The 20,229-nt window shown below is 40.2% G+C and overlaps 1 protein-coding gene across 4 annotated transcripts in view; it reads right to left on the bottom strand.

Moving 5' to 3' along the window:
• Positions 1–20,229, bottom strand: part of disc1 (DISC1 scaffold protein) — a 50,383-nt gene extending 30,154 nt beyond the window's left edge. For 2 of the 4 annotated variants that reach the window (XR_004846071.2, XM_035941452.2), the window contains exons 1-9: positions 19,574–20,229; positions 13,304–14,193; positions 12,186–12,255; positions 10,280–10,451; positions 9,203–9,299; positions 8,098–8,330; positions 3,691–3,745; positions 1,913–2,015; positions 1,550–1,738 (exon numbers count right to left, since the gene is read on the bottom strand). Coding sequence is in view for 3 of the 4 variants with exons in the window: in XM_035941452.2 (XP_035797345.1) it covers positions 1,550–1,738; positions 1,913–2,015; positions 3,691–3,745; positions 8,098–8,330; positions 9,203–9,299; positions 10,280–10,451; positions 12,186–12,255; positions 13,304–14,193; positions 19,574–19,643 (1,879 nt within the window). In the remaining variant the exon portion in view is untranslated. Of the gene's footprint in view, positions 1–1,549; positions 1,739–1,912; positions 2,016–3,690; positions 3,746–8,097; positions 8,331–9,202; positions 9,300–10,279; positions 10,452–12,185; positions 12,256–13,303; positions 14,194–17,699; positions 17,847–19,573 lie in introns of those variants that run through there. The other 2 variants (XM_055018726.1, XM_055018727.1) reach the window with 2 other exon arrangements.

Below are 20,229 nucleotides of genomic sequence, written 5' to 3'. Positions count from 1 at the left end.
AATATATGCACCATAATCTGAAACAACACAGCTGCAAGAAGTAGTAGTTCTGGACACCAGTTTCATTTACTTCAACTTTACATCTGAGAAAATCTGACATGATAGACGAGTCTAAATACTGCAAAATTGATGAGGTCTAGCTGCCACTGCCTTAGAAAAGAGGTCAGTCAGCGGCATGAAACAGACCGGTATCAAATTAAAAATTCTTCATTGCCACAGTTAAGAGCAAAAAACAGCTTCATGGTTATGTCAAAGTGAACTGATTCAAGCTGTAGCATGTTTATAATTTTATCAACCGAGTAACTTTTAGCTTCCTCAGGGCGTGTAACGACTTTGAGCTCAGCATTTGGATGTTTCCTGCCGATGTTTCATACCTTGGGAGTCACAGTTCTGATCTAGCTTGAAGTTTTAATGGACACAGACCCGTACTTTTGAGTTTTTGTCAAAGAACCAGATATTTAAAACACTGCTCTTCATCTTTTGTGCAGTTGATTTAACTGAGACACTTTGATGCTGCAGCTGAGTCACATGAGGTGGTTTCATGTAAAAATGAACGGGAAGTTTTACTTCTGTAACCAGGAGTGTCCCAAAATAGCCACTCCCATTTTGCAAATTGAATCCTCCATAATATTACAAAATTGTAAATGTTTACACTTCACTTTTAGTGTGAGTTAAAAAAGCAAGACAGTGTTAAGTTCGGAGTTTTACAGGTGCTGGTAAGTTGAGTTTATTACCTTTGGAGATATCAAGGATAGTTGTTTCCACCTATTTGTAGTCTGTGTTACCCCTTGTGTCGTCCTGCGGGTCAAAATTGACCCGTTTTAAAGTTTGAAAATGTGGGGAAAAAAAATATTTTCAGAGTGAAACTTTTGATGTCCACAGTTTCAACATTTTTGGGAAATTTTTGAACATTTTTTGGTGGAAAAAAGAAATGCTAAAATAAATGTTCTTTAAGAACATTCACAAAAAAATCAACCAAAATCCAGCGAATTTCGCTGGATTTTGGTTGATTTTTTTGTGAATGTTCTTAAAGAAAATATTACAAGTTTTACTGATATGTATGTGATCACTTTAGATATTTTTAGGATTTTTTTGGGAAGATTTTTATAATTTATTTATTTTTTAATATTTACAAGAATTTTCTTTAATAAAAATAAACATTTAAAATTTAAATAAAACTTTCAAGGGAAACTTTTTAAGGAATTATTGGAATTTCTTCTGAAAGGTTTTGCAAATTTTCTGAAATTTTGGGAATTTTTTTGCTGAACTTTTGAATTTTTTTCAGAAAAGGAAACAATATTTTTTGGTGCCCGTAAATGAAGACAACGGGAGGGTTAAGCTAAGCTAACTGGCTGTGAATGGTGACTTCATACTGATGTCATCAAAGACAGTGTATTCCCAAAGTGTCAAACTATTTCTGTAAATATACAGAACTAAAAACATCTATAAAGCTTTTGATAGCCAGTAGTGATGAGTATTTATTAGAATAATGAAGGTGATTTGTTGCTTTCAGTTGTGTTGAATACCCTGCAGCAGAGCAGTGACTCACCATGCTGGGCCTCCCTCTGCTCCAGCTCCTGTCTGAGCTGCTGCCGCTGCTCCTTCATCCTGGCGAGCTCCTGGCTGCTGCCCGAGCTGAGGCTGTGCAGCCTCTTGGCCAGAGCCTCCAGCCGGTCCCGCTCCAGGTACACCGCCTTCATCTCAGCTTTTAGCTCCTTGGCACTGCTGAAGTCATTACCTGCACCGGTGCACCACAGGAGGACATTACGCTTACACCAGCCATTAACGAGCGTCTTGATCATTAATGGCGTAATTAAGTGAGGCTAATGGTGGACGATTCAAGTAAATGAGGTAAATAAAAGATGTGTGATGTAGCACGGATGTATTGGGGTGGGGCTAAGTGGAAAGTTACCTGAGATGGCTGCCAGTTTGGCTTCATGCAGTGCCAAAAGCTGCGTTTCAGTCTCGCTGACTTTCCTCCTCAGGCTGCTGCCCAGCCTCTGACTCATGACCACCTGGGGAAAAGAAGGAGGAGAGGATATAGAGGAGAGAGCGGGGGGAGGGTGGTAACTAACAAAACCTTTGCAGACACATGGATCCCAAAGGATGCATAGCTCATTTCCAATTCCGCTTTCATTTTCTTTTTGACACTCATTCTTACAAGACCTTACAGATTCATTTCCGTCCTTCTGCGCCTGCCCTGCTTTGAATACACAGCAGAGCATCAACGCTGATGTGTTACCTTGTCTATAACCTTTAGAAAGGCAAGAGAGTGCTTCTCCTTTCACATAGACAGACAGGGAAATGTGAAATCTCCATAAAAGATATCATTAGAAGGTCAGAGAGGAAAAAGGCCTTGAATGTCACTGCGTGATGGGGATGCAGTACCTCACCTGCAGAATTGGCAGAGGACTCGATGGCGTCAGATACAGCCTGTCTGGCCTCCATCTGCCCTCACTCTGTCCTTTAAACCTCTGTTCTTTCCAGCGTATACACTTTGAACTACAGCTAGATACAATCCCCATGACGCATTTCCTTCTTTTGAGGAACTATTTTCACTGCTCAAAGGGATGTGGAGCCGGATTTTCTGACGCATTTTCTCCTTGAATCTGACACATTTTTGTGCAACACTTTGAAAGGGCTGTCAAATAGGTGGGTATTTCTGAGGCAGAACATCTCCAGGGAGTTTTCTTCCCATGGAAATACAGAAAACAGTTTTTTTTATTATTCAAAGAGGCTTGGATAATTTTATTTCATACATTACATGAACTGGAGACAGCTCTGGAGTGCTTTTCAAACTGTAAAAATTCTACCATTGGTGATTTAATTTCAAAACATCAGGCTATTTGTCAATTTTGGAAAAGTCAATGGAGAACGAGAAAGTTACTTTCATGCCAGCAATCATTTTGTCACAGCAGGCATGCCATTTTGCACATGGTGGATATCTCATTTAGGAAGAAAACTTTTCATTTTGCCTCAACAATGAACAATCTTATGATTGTGGTGAAAGTGTCTGTTGGTGGAAAGCCTCTATATTCCTTTGAGGTGCATCAGTTGGAGCATCAACCAGTCATTTGATGATGGCTTTCTAAAGGACACAATGGCAGTAAAAAGGCCCCTGTCCCCTGCTGTGCCTCTCACTTTCCTTACACTCCCACTTCTCACAGATTTCCACTGCTTCTTCCTTTCTCCAGCTGCAGAGATCTCTGTATAGTTTGAAGGAAAAGCAAATCCCTGAGAAGCAGGAGGGGATTCCAGAGACAAATCATATAAAGGGAAGCATGCAAAATTATTTACACATAGGAATACAAACACAGTAAGACCTTATTAACTTTACTTATTCAGCTGCTCATCAGAGAAGCAAAAAAAACCTGTTTTTACCAGCACTGTATTGTTTTACAGAGGATTTTGAATGTAGGGAGAATTTATTCAAAATGGCATCTCCTGCTGCTTCTGAGTGTTGCATAAAACTGTGGAGAGTTCACTGTCTTGTCAAATAGAAATAAGCACATGAATACAGACACTGACACTTAGTATGCATATTGAACACGCTGAAGCTGGCACACAGCATTTTCTGTCTGTTTTGACTTACTACTCATTAGACATTCATACACATTCAGTCATTGTTGGCATGCTGAGGGGAGGCTGAGCTGCTATGGAATAAATCGGGTCAAAGGAACAGTGGCTTACTTTAGCTGTAGCTTCCTTGATGGACAGATTCAGTGCCTGCTCCTGCTCCTGGAGTCTGCAAAATGGAAATAAAAATGTCACAGAGCAACTCTGAATGTTACTGTTTTTTTTTTCCTTTTGGAACTGAAATCAACAGATGTCAGTAAGAAAGACTATAAGGCCACAATTTTATTTTAGCATCCACTCATCTGGCTGCTAATGACAGAATAATGTCCCAACTATTAAGAGGGTTACTGATTCTTATGTAACATTTGCAAAGGACATTCTGTGTGGGGTTTGCATCTTCCCTGTGCTTGTGGGCGGTTTTCCAGACACAGTCCAAAAACAAAATTGGCCTTAGTGTGAGCGTGTGAGGGTCTACCAAAACTTTTGCACAGTGTCAGCTGGGATAGGCTGGATGAATGGCTGGATGGCTGGATGGTTTAAAAGAGCTTGTCCAATGAATGTGAGCAGAGGAGAAGGCATTTATTATTTGATAATACGTGCATCATTGCATTCAGCAGCCACAATTTTGGGCAAAAACCTGCAAACATATCTGTAAACAGAATAGCAGATGGTACAGTTTGGATAGTGTTAAGCTGGCACTGTGGGGAAACATAAAAGAAAACGACTATACTATGAGATTTTACACACAGAGGCTGGAAACAAGGCAGAAACAGCAAGCCTTAGTGTCAGATCAAATGCCCACTAATAAGTAACAACATTATATCTCTCTTTTATAAAAGCGGCACAAACACTAAAGCGTGAAAACATCAAGTTTGAGGGTTTGTATCAATTAACTGTTCTTTCAATAAACTAATTGTTTTAGCTGTAGTAAAACTGTTTGTTCTTTCAACAGGCATTGTTTCCATTCTGTAATAATGCTGTAGTTGGTAACCACTGAGAAGTCCTGAATGTTTATGAGTCTCCAGCACCTGCATTAGCTTAGCCTTTAAAGTCCCTCTCCCATTGATCTTTTAACCTCTAAAAATCAAAGTTACTTATTTATAAATATTTTTCCCCGAAAAATCTTCCCTTCCTTACGTGTGGAAACAAGAACTGGAAATAGAATAATGATACAGTAAGCACCCACCCTGCACTGGATTGGTACCTCAGATTTGACAACCTTGAGGTCTGAATCTGTGTTTTTGAGACTGTCAGGCTGCAGTTTCTCGGTGGAAATGTTTAAACATTGCACAGACTGCTTATTTCTGTCATGACATGTCTTCCAAGAGATAAAAAAACACCATATGGACATGTTACTAAGGTGAAAAAAATATTATTCACTGGAACTGGTCTTTAAGAACGGTCTTGGCTGTCATTTTGTATTTCTAAATGCAAAATATCATATATGGAAGTGAGATATGACTGTTTACAAAACCTTTTTTGGAAAATTGCTTTCTGTTGAAGTCAAGTAGATAAAAATCAATCAAAAAATTAGCTCAAAACTAGTCTGTGAGATGATCTGTTTCTTAGTCACAGCTTCAGTCTGTCATATCAAAGTGATCTGTGACAACAGTATTTACTTGGCTGAAATAATGGAAACCTGAAACCATGATATTAACAGGATACAATTGTCTAGATGAATATTTAAATATTATTTATGACTATCATTTTATTAATGTCATTACCGTACATGTATGCCAACAAGACACACCATAAAGGTCACATTATTTGATGGCAAAGATATAAATCAATTAGAAGATGGTAAAAATCCATTATGCACAACAGTCACCTTGAGACAGTCCTAATTGTCTCATATCGCAAAAATCAACACACCCTTTACATGTTATTCAAGCTGAATGAGTCAGAGTTAAATTTCTCTCAACACCCTGTTACAGCACCCTGTTATTTTTAGGCATGCAGCTGCTGTGGATAAAGTGGATTTCTTTAATTCAGTTCCTATAAGGAAAAGCGCCTTGATATGAGAAAGAAATGTCCTGTGTTATTTGGAAAGGGAACTGCAACACAATCATCACGATGACCCAAAGCGCGTCAACCAGAGATGCGCAGCTGAATATCCAATCTGAGGTCGCAATTTCAATCAGCAGCGAGAATAAATGCGTTCCAGTTGGGGTGACAATATGTCAGATATGAAATTATGCCAGTGATGGTGGGTCACACCACCACGAAGGCGATAAGTACAATTTACATGTCTTTCTAACGAGTGGCAAGACAGAGAGGCTTTCCACGGTGCTCCCTTGAAAGCTATTAACTTCAGAGGATATGATGCAAAGTAATCATTAGCATCTGAGAAAAACCATTAAAATTCAAAGCAGGTTCAAGCAGGTGTGAGAGAAGAGGATTGAGGGCACAGGGGACACAAGGAATGAAGAAAAAGTTGTTGTGACGGCTTGATGCGTCCTCTCTGAACCCACAAATAAACAAATCACTCCTCAAATCTTACAGATTCTTGCATTGCATTACATTCATCTGTCAGGGGCTTTTGTTTCTAAAGACCTACAATGAGTACATTCAGCCTCAATAGAAACAAGAGCTAGATGTCACTAAAAACGGCATCAATCAAGCAACAAAGTGAGCAATTTTAGCAGATAGCAGAGAGAATATTGTACATCCAGTATGAAATGAGATTGGTCCTCTGGGCTTGTATTTGAGATGGTAATTTAAATGAAATGTGATGCTGTGATTTTGACTCACACTTTCTTGGCACCAGACAAGACAATCCTGCGGTGTGATTTATTAAAACTGCCTCTTTGTCAGAGGACGGAAGAAGCTGGGAGGCAAAGATTTAGTGAAACAGAAGAACCTCACTTAAACATCGTCCCCAAAATAAGCAAATTTAATAGTAAAGAAAGTGCGTAAAATGATAAAAGAAAAGGCATTCGTGAAATAATGTTTGTTGTAGTGTCAGTGGCATTCACAGCTCTTCAGCAGCCCCAGCTGGTGACTTAAGGTACTGCAGACACTCGCAATTATTCCATCCATCCACTATCTATACACTGCTGAATCCTGTCGGAACATGCAGGCACAGGGAGGACATGCAAACGTCACAGAGAAAGAACCCAGACCAGGTTTTGAACCCAGGAGTTTCTAACCATGAGGCGATGATGTTAACCACCGCTCTATCATACCACTCACAGTTACTCACTGTATGAAAAGAACTGAACCCTGTTTCATGTTGAATAAACAGATAAGACAATAGGCAGCTTTTGTCCAATCATACATTCCAGTGGAGGTTTCTTTTTAACACAGTGGAAAGTTAAAATCAGCCTGATATTGATGGCTACTTTTACCCAACTACTAAATGTTTTGATTATTTTTATAATATAGCAATAATCAAGGTAAACTAACATCTAATATGTCTCTCCTTCAGGATAAACTCACAAAGTTTCCTGGATGAAATCTGTAAGCATCTTTCAAACTTGTTTTGTGCTGCCAGTTTGTTGAATCAATATTCTTTAAAATACAAAAAAACTGGTCTTTCATATGCCACGCCTGATGATGACTGATATGGAGATTGCAGTGGTATTCCTCAATATATTTAAGTGCCAGTGATTGTTGATTGTGAGCACATATTTGAGGTTTGTATATAAATGTCAACAAATAATTTCCACAAGGATGGCACGGTGGTGCAGTGGTTAGCACTGTCACCTTAACACCGGACTCTGGTTTTGAAGTTATGTAGAGACTGCATGTTCTCCCTGTGCCTGCACTGGTTTTCCTCGGTTCCCTTGCTATCATACATGTTTCTGGATTGATTCTAAGCTCATGAGCCATGATTCCAAATTGGCTGTAGACATGAGTCTGAGAAGTATTGGGTATCTGTGCCTTTGTGTTAGCCTCCAGATGTAAGGAAGAGTGTGATGTTCAGGTGAGGTGAGCGCTCAGTAGGAAAACCCATCACTCTAAGGTGAAAAATATAAATGTATAAGGTGTGAATTTTTTCTTCGCAACATTCTAGTGTCATTTCCATGTTTCACATACATCTGTATGTTTTCTCTACTATGCTGGGCAGCAGAGGCATATAGGCTTCCTGAACAACAGAAGCTAGTAATATGTTTAATAATCTGCAATGAAGGCTTTAGTTTGCTCTTTTGGAGTTTACTCTCTGCATGCACTGATCAGACAGAAAGAATTTCCCCAAAATCCAATGCTGTTCCAGAGAACAGCAGGTAATACTGGTGCTTTGTAATGGAGCCTAATATTTGATTAATATTGAGAAAAGCAGGCTTATGTTACTCTGAAAATGACTCATTTAATCATATCAATGGGACTAAAGCATCGCTACAAAATATGTTTGAAAGAAAAACCCTGGTATGAACGTTATATGTTTGCCAATTTTGCTGATTGCACACTTTTTGTACATGCGGACAAAACTTGTCAGAACCATTATGTAACATTCGTGCCAACAAATTATCTGCTGTGACGAGAAGCAACTAAAATATTCTGGCGATATGTGACACTGACCTGAGCATGGAGGGCGGAGGAGACACGGAGATCTGTGTCCGGTTTTCGGACGTGACGAGGTCCTGCAGGGTTCGGCTCATGTCGCGGAGCTGAGCCACGGTGCAGCTCCTCAGCACGGAGCCCTCCAGCTCCTCGGCCTCCACCTGCTGCTCCTCCTGCTGGATCTGCTGCTCCAGGCATCGACTGCGGTCCTTCAGCTCTGCCAGCCGCCGTTCCAGCTCCACGATTTCCTCCTGTACAAGTTTCACATGGTTCATTTTAAGGCTTTTTTCCTTTTAGTTGGTTAAGTTTATTTACTCTACATGTGTGCGGGACAAAACACTGCTCATACAGTAGTGATGATTCAAAAAATGATCCGACTTTTATGAGGCCAGTCGGGATTCTAATGCGGGAAAAAGTGGGCAAAAACTTCAATTACTTCCATTCTTTAATTATACAAACCAGTACATTTAGCATTATAGATACACTACCGTTCAAAAGTTTGGGGTCACTTAGAAATGTCCTTATTTTTGAAAGAAAAGTATTTTTTTCCAATGAATACAACATTAAATTAATCACAAATACAGTCTAGACATTGTTAATGTGGTAAATGACTATTCTAGCTGGAAACGGCTGATTTTTAATGGAATATCTCCATAGAGGTACAGAGGAACATTTCCAGCAACCATCACTCCTGTGTTCTAATGCTACATTGTGTTAGCTAATGGTGTTGAAAGGCTGATTGATGATTAGAAAACCCTTGTGCAATTATGTTAGCACATGAATAAAAGTGTGAGTTTTCATGGAAAACATGAAATTGCCTGGGTGACCCCAAACTTTTGAACAGTAGTGTATATTCAAATACACGACTTGAAGCAGAAACAAACTTCACTGATTCAAACAACTCAGTCTTCCTATGAATTATCAACATTTTTCAGAATTATCAAGTTATAATGCGAGTTTTATAGTGGAAGCATCAACAGTGAGATTAGGGATTTCACTTTAATTTATATATTTTTAAAATTCCGTGAGGAAAGAGAAACTAATAGAAATGTTCAAATGGATGATCAGTCAGAGTCAGACAAACCTGGGACACACATAAGCACCACAAAGGGACGTATCATACCTCTACCAGCCGTTTCTCTTGAATGAGACGTTCTCTTCGTTGCAGTGGACCCTGCGATGAGTCAGATCGCTCCCCTGCATCAGGCTCTGCACCCTCCCTGCCAACCAGCCATAAAAAGACACATCAGTGGTGTTTCAACAGCTTTAATCTTAACTTTTCTGCACTGTATTTTTTATAACCTTCGTTCACATTTTTGATCGTTTTGGACTCTTTGAGTGACAGCAAAAGTGAGGTAAAGAGGCAGTAATGCACCATGTAGAATGTTAATACATTGTACTATTATCTGTTTTAATCAGTTTGTACTGCCTTTTTTAGCCAATCTGTAACTCAGTAAAACAGGGAGAATGTTTCAGCCATAAGATAAGATAAGATAAGATAAGATAAGATAAGATAAGATAAGATAAGATAAGATAAGATAAGATAAGATAAGATAAGATAAGATAAGATAAGATAAGATAAGATAAGATAAGATAGTCCCTTGTTTCTCCCCACGCCAGGGGAAATTCACATTGTTACAGCAGCTTATGTAGCAATAAACATAGTATTTATATAGGTATAAGTACAGTTATATATAGGGAAAACACTGTAAGACAGCTTTAAGCTTAACATTAGTTTATTCAGAATACCCTCTGTATAAGCCCCACCTGATTTCCTTCCTGTGACAAAAGCTATTTTTGAGACCTCTCCCCTATTGCTCTGTGCTACAATACAACAATGATGGAGAATGTATTATCATGACCAGAAAACAAAGCGTACGACCTCAGTTTAACCCATAAAGTTGAATAAAAATAGAAGGCGATTGCAAAAGAAAAAAGGAAACAAAGTAGGAAATGTAATTTTTAATTCAACCACCTTATACCTTCACTTCAGTGCAGTTAACATCAATTTAAATACTAATCAAAACTATGATTATCTGTGTGGCAATGTGAAGTTATATGATAATTCATACAAACACAGTAACTTGTGATTGCTGTGATTTTAATTTTCATTGCATCAGAAAACCTAGCAGAAACCTGTCATGATGTTCCTCCTGTCCTCTGGGTGTGACCATTTTCCATTATGATCATCATTTCATACCATTGAGTCACTGGCCTGCGCTGGCTGCAGTCGCTCCTCTGGAGGGCGCTGTGCACCACCTGTCTGAGCCTCTCCAGGAACAAAGCCACGCTGGGCTGTCTGGAGGGTAAACCCAGCTGCAGAGCTCCTCGCTCTCTGCACAGCTCCTCCAGCTTCTTCCCAAAACGCTCAGCTGAAAAGACACATACAGATAATGAACAACACGTAGCAACATCTGCTAAACATTTACTAAACGAGGTCAGCTTTCAGTTCCAAGTCAATGGAGCAGCTTATAATGTCTGTGCAGGTACTGCTGTGCTGCGTCTGCACAGTAAGCTAATTATTGTGATCAGTGTAGCCTACTTTTCCTGGAAAAACATGACTGTACATCCTTCACCTCTGATTCAATTACTTGATTATCTCTTAACTAGAAGGACCTTCAGGAGAACAGAATTCTCTCACTGCGGATCAATACCAAGCTGCTCTTTTTGAGATTTCTCATCATTTAAACCTTAGAAAGCCTACATTCCCTGGTTCAGCCACATATGCAAGATTGTTTCTATGACTGGAACTGACCCAGTGTGGTTAAGTTTAAAAATGATCTGCATGTCCAGATCTTCCTCTACAAGAAGATCTAATCAGCTCTCTTTTATTGTGCACAAAATTTCATGGAAAGCTGTTGTTAAGCTTTTCAGGCACACTGCTGGCAGAAAAACAGAAAACTAAGTCAACATGGGTGGGAAAGAACTTCCCTGACAGAGCTTAAAATGTCAGAGAGAGGTTTGTGATGTACAGTATGAAAAGGCAAACAAAACCTGACCGTGACCCAAATAAGCCATCAAACAGATCTACAGGACACCAGCAGCAGATGTGTCTCATGTATTTATTTCTGTCACAAGGTCTGAGAAATAGGTCAGGAAACTTTCCTCAGGTCAGCTAGAGAGAATATTCAGGTCAAACAGGGTCTTAAATAAACGGGGGCAATTCAATAATGAATAATAGATTACATTTGTTAGGTTTGAGGACATTCTTTCCAATGTAATGTACAAGGTGAAGCATAAATTCCTGTGCACAAAGTCCCCAAGGTTTCTTGTAAACAAATGCCGACTTTGATTCTTTTTGATTCAGTTTCACCTACGCTACTTTCTGCCTGTGACTGCTACTTTTAGCTTTAACTTTTTACTTTAGTTGATTGTCGAGATGAGTTTAGTGTTTTAAAGTACAGATGCACAGAATGAGATGAAAGATCAGACTGCTTCTGTTAAATGGAATGCTTAAGCTTATGACAGACTCAAACACTAAAATTGTAAGTTTTATACAATACAACTAATCCTAAAACTGAGGGAACTGTGAAAAGTATTAGATGTGATGTATACATTTTTAATAATTCCTTTTTTTATAATTTGCCTATAATTCTTTATAATCATTAATTCAAGGCACAAGAAGACTTAAGTAAATGTCACTGAACTCTGCTGATGTGGCCAATAGTCAGTAAACAACAGCTCTTTTCGTTAGCTCTTTTACTGCGCGTTCTTCCGCTCTCAAACATCTCAGTATGATCAACAGCTAAAGGCAACAGGGAAACTTGCTATATTTGCTTCATCTTTAATGGATATCAACCCCCAAATGTAAGGATCTAAACATATCAGTGAAATTTCAGTATGAATGAGTCAGAGGGATACCAGCTTTAAGTCCAATTAGACAGTCCACTTTCACTTTGTACTGTGCTCTTTTGATTGGGAGTGAAATCATTTCTCAAAAAACTTCAATTTTTAAAAAATATTTTTAAAAAAGAAAGACATAAAGCCATACCATAGATTTAAGTCAGTTCAATGTAAGCTTTCATCAAACCATTCAGCTGCTGGCAAACTAAAGCTGGTATGACCTCCTTATTAAAGCAAATGTTCGACTCAAAGTCTTAGTTCACCTGCGTCATAGTCGTCATCCAAAATGGCTTTCTGCTGAAGTCTCTGCAGCTTCAACATCATGGACTCAATCTGAGAGATATGCAGCAGACAGAAGACAGAACCGGTTACCTCGCAATCAGCCTAGAGGGCAATGCTCTTTAAAAAGCTGACACAGGTCAAAAAGGGTGCAATGGCCACTATTTCAGAGAGACACAGGATTAGCACATTGAGTACCAACAGTAGTTATTACTAGAACTACTACTACTATTATATATACCTACATAAGTCACAGCCAGTAAATATAGATACATACATACATATATATTGCTTCATACAGTTTTATGCACATTTTGGCACATTTCTACAATCAGCTTCTGTCAGGTGAAATAGGAGGTAGTTTTATCACTTTTAGCCTGTAAAGAAAACTTCAAATTAAACATTCTGAGATGACAAAGCTCACTTTTCAATAAGAAACATATGAAAAAAGCTTTGTGCGTAAGTAAGTCCACAGTACAGTGTAAAGTCGCAGACTGATGGTAAATAATTCATATAACTTGATAAACAATGCATTTACCCTTAGGTAACCTTTTGAAGGTTAATAGTAGCAATAATAGGCATTTTGCTTAAGCTTTTTCACTTTCTTCCTCCTCAAAGTTGCATAAAAACATCAACACCACTCTCGTGTCTATAAAAAGCTACAGCCAGGAGCTGCTTAGCTTAGCTTAGCACAAACATTGTAAACAACATACACCCTGAAAACACACAACTTCAAGTTTTTACACATCAGAATTAACAAACTGCATATATAATGTGATAATTAGAGTTGGTCTTGTGGTAGGCAAACTTAATAGTGCTATACCAGCTGTTTCCCTTGTTTTCATATTCTTGCTATGCTAAGCTAAAGTGTTAATGGCTGCAGCTTCCTATTTGCAGTACAGATATGAATGTGGAATCAATCTTTTCATCTAACTCCCAGGAGGAAAACAAATAAATGCGTTTCCTAGAGTGTCAAACTATATAAGAGGACATCATGATGTGTTTTGGTCTCAGTCATGACTCTGGACCTGTTTCTGTAAACAGATTTAAAACATGTAAACAGTGATTGTGACTTCTCGTGTCAGGCGTTGTTTCTGCCCACCTTGGTGTGCGTGCGGTTGTTTTGGAGGCAGTCCTGCAGCACTCCCTCGTATTTCTTCACCAGGTTGTCCCAGCCGTGCTCCGAGGCAGGCGTGGCGCTCTCGTAGCCGGAGGTGACGGAGGAGGCGGAGGCGGTGTCAGAGTCCACAGACAGCGAGGAGGTCACCTCTATGTCAACAGGTCGAGAGTCACAGTCAGGCAGCCAAAACCTCCCACCTAACGACAGCTCCTCTCTCTCTGCATGGCTGCCTGGAGTGGAGGCAGACAGTGTTTGGACAGGAGCTGCCTGCTTTGACAAATTGTGCTCACTGGATAAGGTTTCTGGTTTTGTTTGAGGCAAGTTAGGTGCTTTACTTGATGGATTTAGTGGTTCTGGTTCCCGTGCTGGTGTAGTGATTGTGTCCGTCCTCTGGCTGGAGCTGAGCGACTGTTGGATGAAACTGAAGCTGGAGTTGAAGGAGTCCTCTGATGGGGGATGGAGGGCCGGACTCGGACTTAACCTGAGTTCCTTCTGTGGTGTTGAGGATTGACCCAGATGGCTGTTAACAGAACTGCAGTCCAAAGCGGGGAGATGACGGGTAACACAGCAGAGAAAGCTCTTACTCTTGCAGGAGGTACATGCGAGTTTATCAGGCTGCAGCTGACTCATTAAGGACACTTTGACAGCAGGAGTTAGCCTCTGAGCACACGTTGCATCAGGGATGTCAGCGTGACGTACAGATTTTCCGTTCCTCATACAAGTAGTCCTCCCATCCTCCTCTTCCTCCTCCTCCTCCTCCTCCTCCTCCTGAGAAGCGCTCTGTATTCTGGACTGCTCTCCTCTCATGTACCCTGGTCTTCTGTGGAGCCTCTTACGGCCGGAGCTGCCAGCTGTCCCTGATGCTCTGCCACCTGTCGATGCAGAGATTAACCATTAAGCTGGGTAACACGGTCATGAGGAAAGATAAAGCATGAGCTCACACAACTGGCAGGATTAGCTGTGCACTCACGGACTACAGCAGGAAAATGTGATGATGAATGTGCCAATTAGACAAGAATGTAAAGCATCATATCGTTAATACTCTCAATATCGTTAGTACTCTCACAATAAGACTTTCACCCAGCCCCGTCCCAGCACCCTTAAAGCTCGCATCATTGACTGAATGAAAAACAAACTGGGCAGCTGTGTGAAATTTCTCATGGTTCTGCTCCAGCTGTTGGGAAATACCAAAGCCACGCAGTCATTTTAGACACGCCTCTCGGTGGAAAAGTGGCTGCATGAACATTTCCTGGAGTTACATTTAAATTAGTTAATTTTTGAAAATGCAGCTGTATTGCTCAAGACAACAAATTCAAATAGGACAGTATAACTAAATAAGACTGATTTACATTGGAACAACAGCAAAACTGCTCTGACGCTAGCAATGCTGTTAAGGTTTAAGGTAGAAAGATTGTGGACAATTACAATTCATGTTTTTCTTTTACCAAAAGTATATACTGCTAACTTGTGAGAGAAAAAAAGTTGCCTATTTACACATCCAGCAGATATAGAGAAACATTAATTTTCATTTGAAGTTGTGTCACACACGACTTTCCCAACTGAAATACTTACACTACAGACAGGTGATAAATTACAGAAAAAATACTCAATAAATGAGAAGAAAAACATTCAACAACCTCAAGCTAAAAGGCATGTATCAAAGTGGTGAGCAAGCCCAGATGATTCAAATTTTCAAGATGAAAAGATGCATGTGATTTTGAAAGAAGGTTCAATATTAGGGCACAGATGGCAGGAGCTTCAGCCACATAGACTCCCCAACTTCAAGAGGAACTGTAAGAAATGATTGATTTTTGTGAAGAAAAGGCAGATCTACAAGAAAGACAGTAAACAGAGACAGAAACTGTCATCACGAGAGCACATTTGAGCAAAACCATGGGTAACAGACGTGAAAAAAGTAATATGGTAGGATAAGTCATTCCTCGGCATATTCTCAAAGAGGTTGCAGTTGAATATGTGGTGTAGATTAAGAAGACAGTACAGGTCTGAATGCTTCACCCCTATATGGAGGGGATCAGGTGGCTCTGTTAAACTGTGGGTGGCATTTTGCTGCCGTGCTTTGGGTCCACTTGTTCCATTAGCAGGAAATGTCACTGCAAATCAATACAAAGCTGTTGTGATTTATCGCCTTTACTCCTTTACTATCCTGAGGGGAGAGGTCTCTTCCAGCATGACAATCACTCCATCCAAAATGAAAATGGCCCCATTCATACTCATGATGAGTGTGAAAATGATGTGAATTATATGCTATGACCTTCAGTGCAAGGTGCATTGGAACTGTTGTAGCAACACATGGTGCCAACACCTTACTAAAAACACTTACATTAGTTTCATTTAAATTTCCCAATATGGGCCATTTAATCAAAAAAATAGACTGAATGATGCAAGAGAACAAAAACTCCATAAATAAAAGGGGAATTAGCAGAATTAGGTGACAATTACATGTACAGATTTGTCACTTCAAGCAGCCACTTTCACATTACAAGTATTTTTGACCAGTTTGCTTCTATACAAAAGACTTTGCAGCTTTGCCTTGCACTTTGACTCACAAGATAGTAGGAGAGAATTGTGTCATTTTTGTCTAAAACCTTTATTAGTTTGTGAGAACTACTGTTGGTATTGCTTCAGCAAACTACTGTTTTTAACTGTTAAATGGATGATTTAAAAAGTAAGGATTTGTTGTTTTTTTTTCAAAGGAAGCATAACAGAAATTGGTTGAGAACCGCTGGAGACAGACATGGCCAACCGTACCAACAAGAAATAGTAAAAAATTAGATGCAACCCAGGGATAAATCACAATACAGCTAAGTGCAATATCCATATTGCAAAAGCTGCAGTTTTTTTGATAAAGGTAAACTGTCACAAAATACTGTCATAATGAAGCATTGTGGTCCTACAAATAATATTCTACAGGCATAAGAGAACATGCTTGTTGTCATCATTCTCACTAAAGTCACAACTTACATCGCAATCAAATGTGATTTTCTTGCATAGTGGAAACAGTATTTGGCCTGAAAGTGCAGCAGGATGATAAAGGCCGGTTTGTGATGGGAGCGAGACACCTGCTGCAGCGCCGCCATTAATACATATAATGTGTAGAATTCAGAGGAGGCAGGCTGCAATGTCGGGAATCAACAGCCCCTTTGTGTACAGCTGCACTGCTGCCTCCTTCTCTTCTGCCTCTCGGTTTTCTCTTCCCACTCGTGCACACACTAAAGACACACAGACACACACTGACACTTTTGTGCTGAAAACAGGAGTCAGTCGCATTCTTGTCATTGCAAACCCCTGTTAGACATTTTAATAACACAACCAAAGTTTCATTTATGAAAATCCAACCAGATAATACACCAATATAAACTATTACTGGTTTTGTAATGGAGCAGTTTCTATGTCTGCAGCTGTGTGTCAAGACAAGAATGCATTGCATCAAACAAACCATGACCACTAACCAACCACAGCCTCCGCCTCAACACCCTGTGACCTCCAGTGATGTCACTCCTCAACTATCCCATGTGATCGGAGAGGAAGACACAACAAAAGACACCACTTAAGGGAGAATTGGGACGTTAGACTGACAGGAGGCCATGATTTGTAGTGAGAGTAACACTGGGGTGTTTCCATTGCACCCAGACTGAATGTGAGCATAGAGAAGAGGACCCTGTTCAATAAGACTCTCTGTCCACTGGGACCACCACACTGAAGCTCAGGTTACATACAGCTCCATTAGTGTTTCTTTGTAGACGTGGCCACTGTCCCATAACCAATTTAAGAAACCCAACACTCTCCGTAGGTAGCAAATACAACCGCAGACCATCCGCCATCTGGTGTGGTCAAGATATTATGTAGAGCCCTCTCTCAGGAGGTAACGAGGCGAGCAGTTAAAAGGAGACGGACTCGTTGGTGGAGTTAGTGTGTCCTTCACCATACTTCGATTACACAAAGACAGCTCTACTCAGTAAAGGGGAAGGAAATGCCTCAGGGCCCTTTGGGTGTGTGTGTGTGTGTGTGTGTGTGTGTGTGTGTGTGTGTGTGTGTGTGTGTGTGTGTGTGTGTGTGTGTGTGTGTGTGTGTGTCTGCTGGTGAGTGAATGTGTGTGTGTCAGGGGAGCATCCACATCTCCGCTGAAGCCTTTCAGAGGCATGTCACTGGCTGCTTCCGGTCAGCCTTTGTGCTGAAATAGTTTGCCAGGAATTCCGGCAGAAAATAAGCAAAAGGAGACCTAAAGTGGTTCAACACCCACGATGAACCGAATCCCACTGCAACAATAGCAGCGTCATCACTGTAACTTGCTGCTTGTGTCAAAGAAACTCAGCAGAAAGTGTGAGAAAATGAAGTCAGAAGAGGCAAGATTGTTTACCTTTGGAGATTAGAGAGGCCCTCTCAAGCCCTTAGGTTAAACACTGCATCCCATTGGTCGCTTAAAGTACTTCAGCCAAAGAGTGTAGGAATACAGAGGATCTCATAAAAACACAAACGTTTGAGGAACGAGCTCAGCACCCTTCAGACCCACACATATACAAGCAGATCTGCATGTCAGCAACCTCCTGAGAAGCAGCACTGCTCGGCAGATGTGCAACACTTGGCCACATGTGACCGACCACAGTAGCAGAAACAGGGAAGCGAAAGTTAGCCGTGATATCTGCTATATCTTTCTGGAAATAGGCTTATATTAGCTGACAGGAAACTGAACTACACCACATGAAATTCCAGGTTTGCATCTCTGCTCTGCTCTTGTGAGACTTTAATAAGAAAACAGTTCGGGCACATGAGGATCATAAACCAGCTGAATACTGTGGTTAGTGCTGTAGAGGTGTATTTACATGCTGCATATAGTCTTTAATAGACTGTTTAACTTCTTCTTTGTTGCAGTTAGGAGCTGTTTAGTGGTGGAACATAACTCAGCACATTTACCAAAGTACTATACTCAAGTACAGTTTTGAGTACTTCACTTGCATTTTTTATTTTCCTGCTACCTAATACTTGTAATTCACTACAGTTCTGAGACAAATATTGTACTTTTACCTGTGCTGCATTTATCTGCTAACATTGCTTAGTTAATTTGCAGGATTAGTTTAATAACACAAAATGCAATCTGTCAAATAATTATGATATAATGTGATATAAGTTAAATTAAAGTTTATTGATCTGTAAGGGGACATTTAGAAGCTACTAAACAGATTAGCTATATAAAATAGTTAAATCGCCTTTACCGCCTCCAAAATTAAAGTCATGAACACATGAATGCATAAAAAATCCAAGAATATATCTCAAACATGACATTCCTCACAATAAGTACTTTTACTTTTGGTACTTTAAGTATACCTTGATGCAAATATGTTTGTACATAAGCATACATTTAAATGCAGGACTTGTAATCACAACACTACACTGGTGGTGCTTTTCCTGAAGTACAAGATCATATTACAGAAAACAGATTATTTCTACCGCAATGCTGTAAAAACCTTGTTGTGGACTTTTCGTCATTGCCTTTATATATTAATTAGAATTATTAAAAGAGTGAAAATGTTAACCTGAAATACAAACTAGACCACAGAAAGGCTTGTCACATACACTAGCCTTATAGCTGTCACAATTTGAAAGATTGCAGCATGATATAAAACAATGATACCTAATGTGCCACATCTAAAAAGGCACAAAAAATCACTCTAAAGTTGCAAATTAGCTACAATACCTTTATTCTTCTGTATCTTAAAGAGGATAGGTCTGCTTGTAGGTGTCCTGTCTGGACATAACTACACATAGGCAGCCATGTAAGTTAGTTGTGCAAGAGAGATAAGATATATCATCCTTCCTTTGTTCACAAATTCTGGGGAAAGCATTCTACAAGCATTTGCAACTCATCACCAATCATCATTTCTAACAGATGCTCACTGGTGAGGTGCTTCTGACCTCAGTGACCTGGTGGACTGGGAACCTTTATACACACTTACCAGATACTACAGCTGACACAGTGAACCAGCAGATTGATGTCTTTTGTGGGCTGGACAAGCTTGCAAAAGTCATGTATACTCACTGTGTGCACTTCCATATGATAACGTTTACCCTCTTTATCCACCCAACAACACCGGGGACTTATTACCGCCTACTTTTTTGCTAGAATCATTACACTAAAGTAAAGTAAAGCTGCTGGTGGAAAGGATTTTTGTCACAGACATCCTGGTTTAGTTGATGTGAGAACATCAAGTGATAGTCGAAAAAGTTGTTCTTTACCTTCCATGACTTCGCAGTGGTGAAGCAGAGAGCTGCTACGACAGTCCAGTCCCATCAGTCCAGCAAACATCTTTCCACCAACAAAAAGGTATTTACATCCAGTAGAGAAACGGTGTCAGATCCCGGCTCTGCGTGGACTTACATCGACCATGTTTCAGAAGAAGTGGAGCCAGCCAGGCACAGGGACTGATCTCATTTCCGTTGTGGAAAAGTGAACCCAGACTTTTATTTTTTCCTCTACACCGGAGCGACGCGTAAAAGCGGCTTTTCGGCGCCTAATAAACATTTCCTGACAGACGTATTAGCTGCAGATCAGTTTCTTACATTTCTCCACTGAGGCAAACAAGTTGGGTTCAGTTACGCACGAACGTCTGGAGAGAAAAGCTGGTCTTCACGTCATGTTTCTTGTTGGAAAAAAACGGAAAAAACATCCGATGGTACAGCTGTAATGGCAGAAAGAACAGCCGAGAGGAATCTGGTGTCTGTTAGCCGCTCGTCCACCGGTCGACCAGTAATCCGTTAGTCGCTGCGCCCTGCGTCGTGCGTCGTGTTGGAGCAACGTGAGGAGCTCCTACGTGTTCAGGAATTTGACTCCAGACTCCTTCAGACCGCCTCATAACCTCAGCAGGCTGCAGCCCATTACACACCACTGCTGT

Source organism: Amphiprion ocellaris, chromosome 16 (genome assembly GCF_022539595.1).
Source record: "Amphiprion ocellaris isolate individual 3 ecotype Okinawa chromosome 16, ASM2253959v1, whole genome shotgun sequence".
Lineage (NCBI taxonomy): Eukaryota > Metazoa > Chordata > Actinopteri > Pomacentridae > Amphiprion > Amphiprion ocellaris.
Note: the sequence above shows the minus strand (reverse complement) of the source record. Positions and strands in the feature narration are given on the sequence as shown.